The 13,370-nt window shown below is 39.2% G+C and overlaps 1 protein-coding gene across 7 annotated transcripts in view; it reads right to left on the reverse strand.

The window, feature by feature from the left end:
• The window catches only part of CFAP61 (cilia and flagella associated protein 61), a 93,866-nt gene that overhangs the window by 47,880 nt on the left and 32,616 nt on the right, over positions 1-13,370 (reverse strand). For 6 of the 7 annotated variants that reach the window (XM_085218665.1, XM_085218664.1, XM_085218666.1 and 3 more), the window contains 3 exons: positions 12,942-13,019; positions 11,564-11,785; positions 8,889-9,023 (listed from right to left, as the gene is read on the reverse strand). In XM_085218665.1, coding sequence (XP_085074791.1) covers positions 8,889-9,023; positions 11,564-11,785; positions 12,942-13,019 — 435 coding nt within the window. The remainder of the gene's footprint in view (positions 1-8,888; positions 9,024-11,563; positions 11,786-12,941; positions 13,020-13,370) is intronic. The other variant, XM_085218668.1, reaches the window with a different exon arrangement.

Genomic DNA, 13,370 nt, shown 5'->3' on the forward strand with positions numbered 1-13,370 from the left:
GCTATGAGTGAGTGGTCGCAGCCTGGCCCTGCTGAGGAGGCCGGGGCTGGCGCTGAGCCCTCGCCTACCCATGCCCATCCACATGGAGATGGATCTGCTTTGCAGGGGCAGAGGTGCTCCGGGGAAGCTGGCACAGAAAGCATTCCGCTGGGTACCTCTCTGGCACTCGCACTGCGCTGGCAGCTGCAGCAGGGATCAGCAGCTTCCTAGTGTGCGTCTTTGTGCCATGCTCTGTGGCACTGGTAAGAAGCAGGGGCTGCAGGCTCGAGGAACCAAGCTCTCCCTTGTGTTTTCCCTGTGGTCTGCGTGCTTCCTGGCACGCTGGCTGCGCAGTTCTGCTCCTCCGCATGTCAGCCGTATAAATCATGCCAGCTCCCTGCAACGACATGCCTTCCCCCAGAGAACACAATTCACCCGTAACCAGTAACAGCTTCCTTGCCTTCGCAGCAAGAATAGCCATAGTTTCTCTATTTGAATAATTTAGTGTACCAGCTGCCCCAGGCAAAACTGCAGGCAAGCCAAGCAAGTTCTTCAGATTTGTTAGTGACTGTACCAACAAAATTCAAATTGCCTCGGAAGCTGAGCACCCAGGAGCTCCTGGATTGTATTCCTTTAAAGCAGACAGATGCTGAATCGTGAAGATTTTCTTTAATAGCCTGAAACTGCCATAAAATGCTAATGAGATAATGTGAAAAAACATGGGCCAAATAATTTAGAAGTTGAAAAGCAACAACCACATGACTTAATTCATTTTGGTAAATCTCACCTTTAAACAAGTTATTTGAACAAACTTCTAGGACGTCGGAACACTAGACGAATAACCAACCTACACAGCCTTTCACTTCCGTGCATATTCTTTACTGTGTATTTCCAGAGGGCAGAAGCAGAAGGCTCCTTCCAAGTCCTGGTCCCACATGCAGGACCCTGAGGCTTGGTCCCAAGCACTGCTCTGCCCTAAAAGCAGAGCCATGGTGCTCTGTCCTCTTGCACAGATAAGACTGAAGCTTCAGTTCTTCAAATCCTGCTCTTAGTGGCATAATTTCTGAAACTTTACTACTAAGCTGCTCCAATTCCGAAGTGAAAAAAGTAGATTGCAAATGTAGTCATTTTAAATTAAAGCTCTCATCTGATCACAAGTGAGGCTGGGGTCTAACAGTCTGAACTGAAGCCATTCAAAATTAATGGGAAAACACTCATTTGTTCAAACTGGCACTAAAGGTGAATGGTTATGGAACAATACTTTCCTTCAGTAAGGGCCAAGGTCTCATTATCAACTTAAAAAACGTTTCCTTAACTTCTCACGCCTAATTACAGATCTCTTGTGACACTAGAGTAAACACTGAGTACATTGCCTTGGAGTAGAATAAAAAAAATAAAATAAGGAATGAATTACAAAAAGCAAAATTACAGATAATTGATAATATTCCTAGCAGTTCCAGACCTGAAATGATTGTTTTTCCACAAAGACAGGAACACGTCGTTAGGCGTTGATTTTAAGCAAGTCCTGCCTCATCTCTGTTTCAGCCCAAGAAAAGTTCTGTGAAGAATCTGAACATCCCTGGCAGGGCTTAACTGGAAAATTCAGCCTACGCTGGCTGGCTTGGAAAGGTTTCCTTCTGGGGACTTCTCTTGAGAAAAGTAATGCTACATCTGCAAATAATAGATATCGCTAGAGAACAGCAGAACAGCACCACAGCACGTCACAACCATTTCAGAACAGGCCTGTGTAAGCTCTGGAATGGGAGAAGGAAGAAGCATCTCTGTCCATTGCACCTATTGAACATACATACTCATATCAGCAAAAGTACCACTTTGCTAAATTACTGAATTCATTGAAGAATGTAAGAAATGTTTAGAACTAAGAACCTAAAAAAATAAAATGTAAGAGACAGATAATTGTCAGACTTCATACCAAAAATAATTAAAACAACTATGTAGTACCTCATACAACATGAGGTACAAGAGGAGATTGAGCTCAGCTTACTGTGGTAGTCATTTTGGTGACTGCAGCTGCTGTCACTACTTCACTTCAATAATCAGCATTACCTTTCTTTGGAAAAAAACATCCGCTCTCTCCTTGTAATCTGAAATAATACCACTTCCAAGGTCTTCCTTTAGAAATGGCTTGAAAATGCTTTAAAACAAGTCTGACGTGTTTTTAAGCAGAAATGACTGTTTCAGTTTGCTGCAAATGTCATTAACACCTGTATGGCACTGACATCATGCTTTCAAAATAAAGATAGGTCATCTTACTTTTAATTTCACACATGCACATAAGTGGTAAACATTCAGAGCATTCCTGTTAATGATGCCATCTGGTGCCTCCCATAATTGTGTAATATTCAGCCTTCCAAACAAGATGTAATGGCAGCAACACACAAAACCCACTGACATTTACAGTAAGGAAATTTATTATCAGCCATCAGTTCAGAATGACTGTGTTTGCATCACTACTGGTGCTATAAAATCATCACCTTCACCGAGCAAGTGGAGGTACAATAAATAATGGATTTTAATCCATGCACATACTACAAAAGCATTAAAAATTCATTACTCAGGCACAATAGCATCTTAAGCAACAGTTACATCTTTAAAAATTAATAATACTTTACTGGTTAAATGAAAACTACATGCCAAGCCTTTGTTTATAATACCAATGTGTTCATATACAAATTGTAACACGTAGGAATGCTTCTGCTTTTGATACATCAGTCTTTATATTTAAAAAGCAGGGAATTCTCTTGCCCATACTACTTCATGCTTTTTTTTTTGGTTACAATCATCCTCCACTATCATAACAGAGGCTTACGATCAGAAAACAAATCAGAAAACGGAACACCAAAAGCCTTCCATGTTTTAGCTACTTTTCAAATATTCCATTGCCTCACTTCAATCCAATAGAATAAGCTGAGCCAGAACGAAACCTCCTATTACTACAGATTTTCAACAAAGTCAGAATACACTCTGGGGCAGAGCAGACAGATCTGAAGTAAAATAGCACCAATGGCTTTTCTTAGTTACTCCTACTAATTCAACTTTTATGACTGAATAACTTTGGAGAGAAGGCATGTACAGAAGTGCTACTTCTATGGTAGGAGGAAGCACCAAGCAATATTCCCCTCTGTCATTGCTTGGCCATCCTGGCAATGCTCAACTCTTGAACAAGTGTAAAGTAGACTAGTTCAACCAACTTGAGACTGAGTTTAGGATCTCACTCTGGGTTCTCGCTCATCCCTCCTTTGCTCACTTTCTCTTGTCTCAGTTCAGACATTTCTTTTACTGCACCTGTAGCATGACTTCAGAAGTACAAAATTACTTGAGACAGGTTTTGTGATTGTTTTTTTTTAAATACAACGTTGCATGGACTTACAATAAACTTTAATTGTTCAGCCTTCTTTCTATGAGCTATAGCAGAAAAAACAGTTTTGAACCATACAATGTAACCTGACGTGTTGAATATGACCATGACACAAAAATATATATAATAACTCCAACAGCATAAATAATAATGAAAGGGCAGAAACAATAATTTGACAGATGTGTGACATTCTTGTTCTTCATTGTGGATCAGTTATTCTTGTTAATTATATCCCTTTTATTGATAATTACATGAAGCAGATGGATAACAGAATGCTCCCAGATGGTGAGAAAGCAAACAAGTTTACAAATTGTTTATTTATGAAGATATCATTAAAAATTATTTCATTATCTACAGTTTTCTACTCCACCAATAATTATAGGCACCTTAAAGGCCAGTAGCACTTCATAGAATATTTAGCATTCTATTTAGTATTAGTTGTAACCAACTGTTTTATAACATAACACGACTGAAGCGACTGACAGATGTGCAAAACACAATAATAATCTAATCTGTTTTAACACTGTGGGAATTAAGATTTTGAATCTTTGGATCTTCTGCCAGTTGGCTTTTCAATACTGTTTACTGACTCAGAATACAAAAATCAGAGATTTCCTTTTGATTTTGAACAGCTGTAGAAAGTGTTTGATCTAATGAGCAGACAGGAGTTTTTTTGTGTCTGTGTCACGAAACGCTGTAGCATGGCAGATGTGAGGCCTGATGCAATTTTGAGCTAATATGTTGGGCCTCTGATATACCTGCTGCAAAAGAGCAGGCTGAGCAGGCATCCCAAAGGCTGGGCGCTTCCAGGACTAAACGCAAATAAGGCCATGAGCATCAGTGCCATTCCAGTGGGAGACTGGAGAGTTCAAGGCTACTCCCTCTGTGCCTCCTTGATAAATCCTCACTGATTTATCCCAATCTCCTCAGTAAAGGGATGAGAGTTTTGTAGAAACAAAGAAAATCAGCAGTGAAATATCTTTTCCATCTCAAGGAGAGGGGTAAAAACATACTCTGTCATTATTGACTGTTACAGGAAGGTTACTATGGTCATCAGAATTCGCAGCCCTTTGGGAAATGGATGGCTTATGCTTGGGAAGAGACAGGTCTTTTGAAGCACAAGATGAAGCAGCACAGAGTTGTGGTTTAAGAGCAACCTTGGGGTTGCCTTAAAACCAAGGCAAAGCTTTAATAACAAGGCCAGGCAACAGAGAGGAAGAACAGGTAGAGTGCTGAAACTCTATTTCTTTGGAGTCATAGTCATCTTAACCAGGAGCAGAGAGATCAGAAGCCTGGCTAAAACTAGAAACAACACTGAAAGAAGAGAAATAGGATAAGAACAGGGAGAGACAAGGGTGGCTGCATAACTGCAGTTAAATAGTTGCTCGTTTTATGGTAAGTTATGTTTCTCTATGATGCATTTCTGCATTAAAAGTATCTTAATCTTATGCTGAGCTCTCCCAGAGAGACCACAGAAAGAACTCATGCTGTCTTAGGCACCATGAAACTCAGTTCACAGAACCATGGAATCAGAATCCTTAGAGTTGGAGGGGACTTTACAGGCCATCTAGTCCAACTCCCCTCCCATAAACAGGCACATGCAGAGCTAAATCAGGTTGCCTAAGGCCTGGTCCAGCCTCGCCTTGAAAGTGTCCAGGGATGGGGCATCAACCATATCTCTAGGCAATTTGTTCCAGTGCCTCACCATCCTCACTGCAGAAGACTTTTTCCTTATATCCAACCTAAATCTCCCCTCTTTGAGCGTGAAGCCATTTTCCCCTGTTCTGTCACCACAGATCCTGCTAAAGAGTCTGTCCCCTTCTTTCTTATACCCCTCTTTAGATACTGAAAGGTCACCTTGGAGCCTTCCCTACACCAGGCTGCACAGCCCAGCTCTCAGCCTGTCCTCACAGGGAGGTGTTCCATCCCTGGGCTCATTTTTGCAGCCCTCCTCTGCACACTCTCCAACAGGTCCACGTCTCTCCTGTACTGAGCACTCTCCATCTGGACGCAGTGCTCCAGGTGAGGTCTCACAGCACAGAGCAGAGGGGCAGATCCCCTCCCTCACCCTGCTGGCCACGCTGTTTTTGATGCAGCCCAGGATGTGGTTGGCTCTCTGGCTGTGAGGGCACAGTGCTGGCTCATGGCCAGCTGCCATCCATCAGTACACCCAGGTCTTTTTCAGCAGGGCTGTACTCAATCCTTTCATCCCCCAGCTTGTATTGGTAAAAGCAGGAGGAGTGAGCAGGCCAGGAATTCATGCAGAGTGGCACATGGATTTTCATCTTTTTTCTTTTTCCAGACACTTTATTGGATTAGAGAGTTTCGACAGAGGGCTGAGAAGAACAAGTTACCACAGACAAACAAACAATTTTTGGTGCTCATCTGTCTGCAACAACTAATCAGACCTGCAGGAAAGCCACCTCTCATCTGCACAGCCAGGATCCACCTGGACTGGTAACAAGTGGGAATTAGCTGAGGGCAAAGCTTTCCTGATTTAGATCACTGCTTCAGCTTCTGTCTTTGCAGGAAGGAAACAGAAGAGAGTCATTCTGGGTCCCGTTTATCTGTACTGGGTCACTATTTACAAATGAATCTCTTCATGCTCACAAGCAGGCTGCAAAGTATTAAAGAGGGATGCAAATTGATTGAGCTCCCAGGCTCCCACTGTGCACTCTCTCAATGATACTAAGCCACTAATGGCCTATCGAGATAACGTATGCACAAATCAAGAACTGTGCTCAGACACTGAATGGCTGAGCTGCTGAGCCCCAAGCTGTTACTGGTGAAAAATAAATTTTGCAGCAAGTAAAGGAGACAACTCAAAAAAAGGCTGGGACAAGAGGAAGGCAAAAAGCTGCTAGAGCAGTAGATGAGCAGCAGATGTTGATGGCTAGATATCAAGGGGCATCTTGAGGGTATCAAAGCAAGAATTTCATTACAATCATCTCCATCATAAGAGAGAGATACTCAAGCAATTACTTAAGGAGGGCAATCAAATGAAAATTATCTATTTCCAAACTTGAGATACATTACAATAAAAAGATTGTAAATGCATGTGAAAAAACTGCCACCACTGCAGAGCTACTTCAAATGAGAATTACAATAATAACCAATCATCCTGCTTTCAGAAACAAAGCAGGGGTGGGCTAAGGTTAGAAAGAAATGCAGTGGGTTTTTATATATAAGAAGGAAAAGTCCTCTCTGTTAAAATAAGCTTGGTGAGCCAGAAGACACATGGTAGAGAAAGGAGGAGTTGTCTCAAATACTTGGAATCCCTGTTTGCCCAAAAGTTTTGAGACCTTGCAAGATCTAGCCTCTATCTACACAACAGCTTGGGAAATAGCTTGTTTAAAACCACCCTAACAAAGATGTAATGGACATTTTCTCCTTATTGCTGTTCTGGTGCTTGCCTCAGACAGCTTCCCACACCACTTCCTATTCCAGATTATTCTTCCGCCTTTTGCCTTTCCCTCTCTCCTCCACACTTAAATTCCAAAATTCTTTTCCATTTTTCCTTTTACTTCACTTTCTAGCCTGCTAGCATCTCTCCCCATGACCAAAATCTGTCTATTTTTCGAGGTGACAATTCTCAACCTTTCTATTTGGCAGAATTATCATATTTAACTCCTTGGTAGGATATTGTGGTCTTTGAAAAAGGGATTGGGCCTTTCTGTTTACAGAGTGCCTGAGCAGGCCTTTTGATTGCCACAATAATGCACAGGTAGGATAACTCTGTGCCTACTGAAAGTTGATTATACTTACTTTATAAAAATACACCTCGTTTTATTTGCAGCTTAGCTGCAGCATTTTGTAGGAAAGAGCAGGACTATTGATTTGCATCAATCTTCCTTTCTGCAACTTGAAAGAAAGGGCAGATGCCTTATGCCTGGCTACTTGCCAGAGCTTACGAAACATCCGAGATCTGAAAGTAGCTTCTTACTTTTACTAGCATATGCAGTCCCTCGTGGTAGCTTACCTCTTAAACTAAAAAGCTTTCCCAACCTATGCTGGCCAAAGGTCATTTCATTCACTCAGCAGAAGAGTCCGTTCATCTTTGTATGGTTTCAAATTCTTGGTATTTCAGAAAACTATAGGCAGCAGTATAGGACTAGCTTTATCCTCAAGTTACTGCCTAGGGATCAAGCCCAGATGTCAGTTTTGACAGAACGCAGTCTGTCAAAAATACATAATTAATGCTGGTGCATATGCAGAGATACTTATAGAGTGACTACCTATTTTTTTTTTCAAATCAGCAAAACTTTGTTAGTGAAAATGTGTGTATTTTATTCAGTAGAAACTCATTAAACTTTGGAGATTTAAAACAATTATCTCACTACTTGCAACTCTCAAGAAATCTATAGAAAGAACTCAGGAATGGAGCAGACACCAGATGAGCAAATCTCTCAGAAATTGGAGGTCTGTGATCTTCTAACTCAAACAAAAACACTACAGTGAGCTCTTCTGCTAAGATGGTAACAATGCATTTTAAAAATAAAATCGGAAGTAGCTCAAAGAAAAGGCTTGGAGAGCTTATTCTGTAAAGAAGAGGTACGTAGGGATGTAATCAACAAAGCCAAATTCACTTCAGTGGCCTCAGCCATGTTCTGGATTTTGCCTTGCCAATTGCTGCCAAGTATAGAGTTTTGGAAGTCAAAAATTATTGACTAACTGTGAAAAGGACATCACTAAAAACATTATATGGAAACCTATCTCAGCCGTCTGGAAGTTACAAGACACACATAAAACTCTCTAATGACATTTCTTCAGCAAATTACAGCTATCTACCAAGGGTATCTATCACTAACTGTTGTTTTTTTTTTTTCTTTCTAGTATTTCAGCTTCACTACTTAGTTTTATAAGGAACGTATTCACATCACATTTTAGTGATAACATCAGATAGTATAAGTTGTTTAACAAACAAAATAGTAAGGCACCAACATGTTACAACTGCATGAGTGTTGTATAATAAATTCCTGCATTAAACGTGGGTATCTGTTTGATACTGCTTGGTAGTGAAAACAGTGTGGGTTCTTTTGCTGTTAAATTATTCCTGGTATATTTACTCATTTTTGAAGGTATCTTATGCACTGAAGAAACCTGACTTCAGGACTGAAAACAAAAGATAAATTGATCTAAGTAATTTCTACAGAAAAGGTCAGAATCGTGAAATTGTATTTTTTCACTTTAAGAGCATAATACATACATAAACTTAACTCATAACATTTAAAATGTTTCGTGAGTTTGAAAGTACCACTATGGAAAAAAATGTTGTTGAAACATGAGCATATATTAGTAGGTAAATGTTACAGCTTAGTGATTGACGTTTGTAATATGTTTTAAATTCAAGCTTAGAAAAAACAGTGGTTGTATAGAAGAAAAACTGGGATCGTAGGGTATGGACACCATGTTCAATGTAATTAAGAAGCAACCTATCAACACTAAGTTGGTAATGCCATCCCATCTGCCAAACCCTGCATTAGCTGGCAGTCTGCCCCTCTGGCAGCCTGCTGCTGCTTCTGTTACCCACCTGATCCTTGGAGACCTGCTCTGATGGAGCGTTTATGCCAAGCTCTTCCAGAGGATAGACAATCTGTCGTCTTGGTCGCACGGGAACCATGTAATGAAGGGCAGATGTCAGGGAATGGGCAAAGGGATTCTGAAACTGAAAGACAGTGATCTATATTTCAGCAGAGAGAATGTCAGAACAGTGCATCACAGATGTCTGTTGTATGCCTTTGCAAATACAGAATTCTTAGCTCTGTTGGCTAAATCTGAGAGAAAAATCAGTAAATAAACAAACATACTCAGAGCAGAGGAATGAATTGCAGATAATTCCTGACACTAATGAAGATAATTATGAGTGTAATTACATTACTATCTCTGTGGGAATGACAGATAAACAAGTGGTTTGGTTTATAGGATTTTTCAGCACAAGTATTTTCCCCGGGAGGATATTTTTCTCCATAGTGATCATGAATCAGCTTGATTTGACCTCATTAAGCTATGTTATCTGCTTACTGCTAACCTTTGCTTGTTTGGCAGAGAATGGTTATGAATTTATGTAAAAATACTATACCAACTAAAATGTCAATTTAATCCAAGTGATAAATGTTAATAAACTGGCATAAACTTGAAGTGAATGAAAACCTGAATGTTAATAAGACCAGCATGGACCGTAAGAAGTAGCTTTATTCCATTTATTACAGCATGGCTGGCTCCATCATAACTTATGACATGAAAAGGAAAAAAAATATAGGAGAATTACAGGAAATAGAGAATGAGCATTAATGCAAACTAAATTACATTGAAGTACCATTCATCCAGAAATATTGAAAAGAAAAGGAGTGTTACACCATGGAGAACTGAGTAAAATATCACTTTTACCCATTTATTATGAAGCAACAATGAGCTAAAGTGACTTAGAGATACTTTAATCTAGAAGTAGACCAAATTGGAATTATTAGTAAGATTTAAGTTCTCTTCCATCCACTGCCATTAAACTGCATTTTTGTAAGTACCTCTGAAGAACCTGAGAACCTAATGCTACACAAGGACATTAGTTTCTCAAGAGAACACTTCATAAAACTCCACAAAATGCACACTGGAGAAGCAGGAAAATACACCCTTCTGAAAATGGATCTGCTCAATCTGTCAAAATTCCTATGTTAAAAAGGGTGGCAATTTCAAAAACACATAAGTCACCATCTAAAAGATAGGAGCTTAATCTAGCTAGCCATGCAGACACCTCCCCAGAGCTGAAGAGGTGAGCATCTCCAGAGGGCAATTCTTCCTGTCCTAAGATTGGTAGTTATGATTGATGAACTGCCCTCTGGATGCACTGTGTTTTCTCCATTAACTCTGGCAGGAGCTTAGTGACCAGGTCAGATACTAGCTGTATATGGCTATGGATATTTTTAAAATCATCTTTTCTTTTGCTTCTACAACTTACATTATTGGAAATGAATTTTCTCACACAGCATTAGGTGTTTATGGTTTTTAGGTGGCCCTTGCAGAAGTACAAGTTAAATTTTCACTAACAATGAGATGCCCAGATCCCCCTGACTTTTGATAAAAACCAGTCTGAAGTACCTTAATCATTTCTGAAGTGTTCTTACAAACCAACTGGATGTGTTTTTAATATGCTCATGTTGTACTGTGCTCAGTGAAATCATTCTTTTCTTTTCCCTGCCCTCCACTTCATTCTGAATCCAAACAAATAGGGGTACTTCTCAAAATTCATTATGCAACTGAGAAGCTGTATGTGAGGCAGCACAACTTCATTAGGTTCTCGTAATAAATTATGACAAGAAACACAGGTTGTTAGATAAAAAGGTGTTACATGTACATTATTCCTTCTCATTTTATACATGCTTGATAGCTGATTTGAATTGAAAGCAATTAAAGTAAACCATGATGTTGGTCTCCTGAGATGATGAGTTATGACAGTTCTTTGGTTTTTTTCAACTATGCATCCAACACAGGGGCAAGAAATGAAGTCACACAAACTACGACTTTCAACTCAGACACAGGGTCCTACTTAGGCACGACTAGGAATAGTGAATGCTTGGTACCCCATCCTGGAACAGATCTATTGGGAAACTTGCTTATCTGTACTACAGCACATTTGTAGAGGGGTTGACAACACACGAGGCAACAGCAACACGAGAAGCTGTGTGGGTGAGAAGTATATATGCTTCACCTAGAAACAAGTGAGGAGGTACCAAATACATTATTCCTCTACTGTGCTGCTCCCAGGGCAACATATTAATGTGTGTAACTTAAGATATATAACTATATTTAGACAACAGATGCCTTAAGGATCTTCTAAATTCAACCAAAAAACAGACACTTGTAAAGAGTGATTCAGCTCAGAAGAAGCCACCCCCTAAGAAGAGCTTCACAGTCTAGGCAAAGAAGGGCCAAAGCCAAGGCCACTTCAAACTTATGCTCCTCCAAATGCTTCCTGAAGATATTGAGTAAATTTTGACTTGTATGCACTGCTAACAGCAGTATGGACTAAATCTTCTAAGTAACAGCTGTATCTATGAATGCAGATTAGATGATGCAAGAAGAAAAAAAAGCATAATTTGCTCCAGGTTACCAAGAAAATTCCTTTTTTCCATCAGTCACAGAAGCAAAAAGAATCCAATGAGCAGAAGTGATAACATTCAATACATAAAATAGAAATAACTTCATTCTTACCTTGCCCTCTGCATACTGTGGATAAACAGGGTAGAAAAGAGAAGATTTGTGGGCCAAGCGAAGAATTTCCTTTAGAAAGTGTTTGGTATAGTGACGAAATATTGGATTTAAGACAAAGTGGTAAAGCTCTCCATGTTCCTCTTGCTGGTAGTCATTAAAATGAATAAAGTCTTCGATGTTGTAATGTGTTTGAATATACACAATGTCCTGGAAAACAAGAATCTGGAAATGAGCAGTGATTAAAAAACTGTATCTATGATATTATGGCAAGTGCCAATGAGGTAATTTTATATCAATTACAGAATTAAGTAAGAACACTGAAATGAAGTGCCATTGAGGATTATACAACTAAAGCTGAAAAGACTGACTGAACACATTTTTCTCGAAAATCTTTTCATTGTATCAAAATCCATTCTTCTGTATGCCAACCTTTATTTACATGGAATGCATATATGATTCCTTCACAACAATGTCTGATACAGATTAATGGGCATTCATAAAAAAAGAAAGAGAAAACCTTTGTTTTGCTGACTTAAGACAGAAGTCTAGGCTGTCTCCTCACAAAACTTAAACCAAAAAAGGAAAACTTTACAGAAAAGAACTGTGCAAGAAATGCCTTCCCAGAAATTTCCCATATTGAAGTGAGAAGTTGAGAATTTTGTACACTTATACACTCAAGAAACTGCAGCATCCTTTTAACTCAAGGCCCTTAGTATGAGTTACTTTTGTAAATAGAAGCAACAACTCCTTAGTTTAAGAACTAAGCACTACAGCTGCTGAAAGATCTTAAATCTGTCTTTTCAACAGCAGAAGGCCATAACACAAAGAATTAAAGAGCACTACTTTCCAAGAATAATGTGAAACTTTTTCATTTTTTGGTACTCCATTAGAGCATGTTTTTTGTTTGTACGCTTTGAAGTTAAGTTCAATTTATAATCACTCAAAAGCCACTAGTGGGGAAAAAGGTTAAGAAAGCAAATCTAAAAGGAAAGCTGCTACTCTTCACAGTAGGCTTAGCAAAACCACTTTGGAAATCAGGAGGCAAAATAAGTGATTCCTAACAGCTAGAGGCAGAATGGCTTTGTACTAAAGAACAAAACAGGGATGTAGGATCTCTGTACTTCCAGAACCCATCAAGAAGCTTCTTGCAACTACCAGGGTGATTTTTTCCGTGTGTGTGTCAATCACTGTTGTGAGAATTAAAGTGATACTGACTACTTAGCAAAGAGACAAAGAACCAGTGGTTTTTACATATATTTTCTGCTAGGTATTTGTATAGTGGCAAGCACAGAACTCAGCCTTTGGTGCTGAGGGCTAATTGTTAGCATTTTCATATGATTCAGATATAACATATGGGGAAAATATAAGTAGAATTTACCATTTCATCTCTAACAACAGAAATGCCAACTATTTGATCCAAAACTTCTGCTACAAATGCCTGTACTGGGGTCCCATCCTGTAAGGAAACAGCATCATAAGCACAGTTCTTATTTTATTACTGATCCTGTCATTTTATCTTAAATGTGTATTTCACCACATAAGCACAGTTAAAATATTTTCCCAGTATATATATTTACGCACTACACCAATTCAGTCCTTCTCTCTTACCTTAAGGTATAATGTTCAAGCAGTATATAGTATATAACAATATGTGTACATATTGTTATACATATATAACATACATATATAATATACATATTGTTATACATATATATACATATACATATACACACATATATAATTGAAACCATACTGGACTAAAGCTTAGTTTAGCATCTAGCTGCTATAGCAGAGCCATATGCTCAGC

The sequence above is a fragment of the Meleagris gallopavo genome, chromosome 2 (assembly GCF_905368555.1).
Source record: "Meleagris gallopavo chromosome 2, MGAL_WU_HG_1.1, whole genome shotgun sequence".
Taxonomy (NCBI): Eukaryota; Metazoa; Chordata; class Aves; order Galliformes; family Phasianidae; genus Meleagris; species Meleagris gallopavo.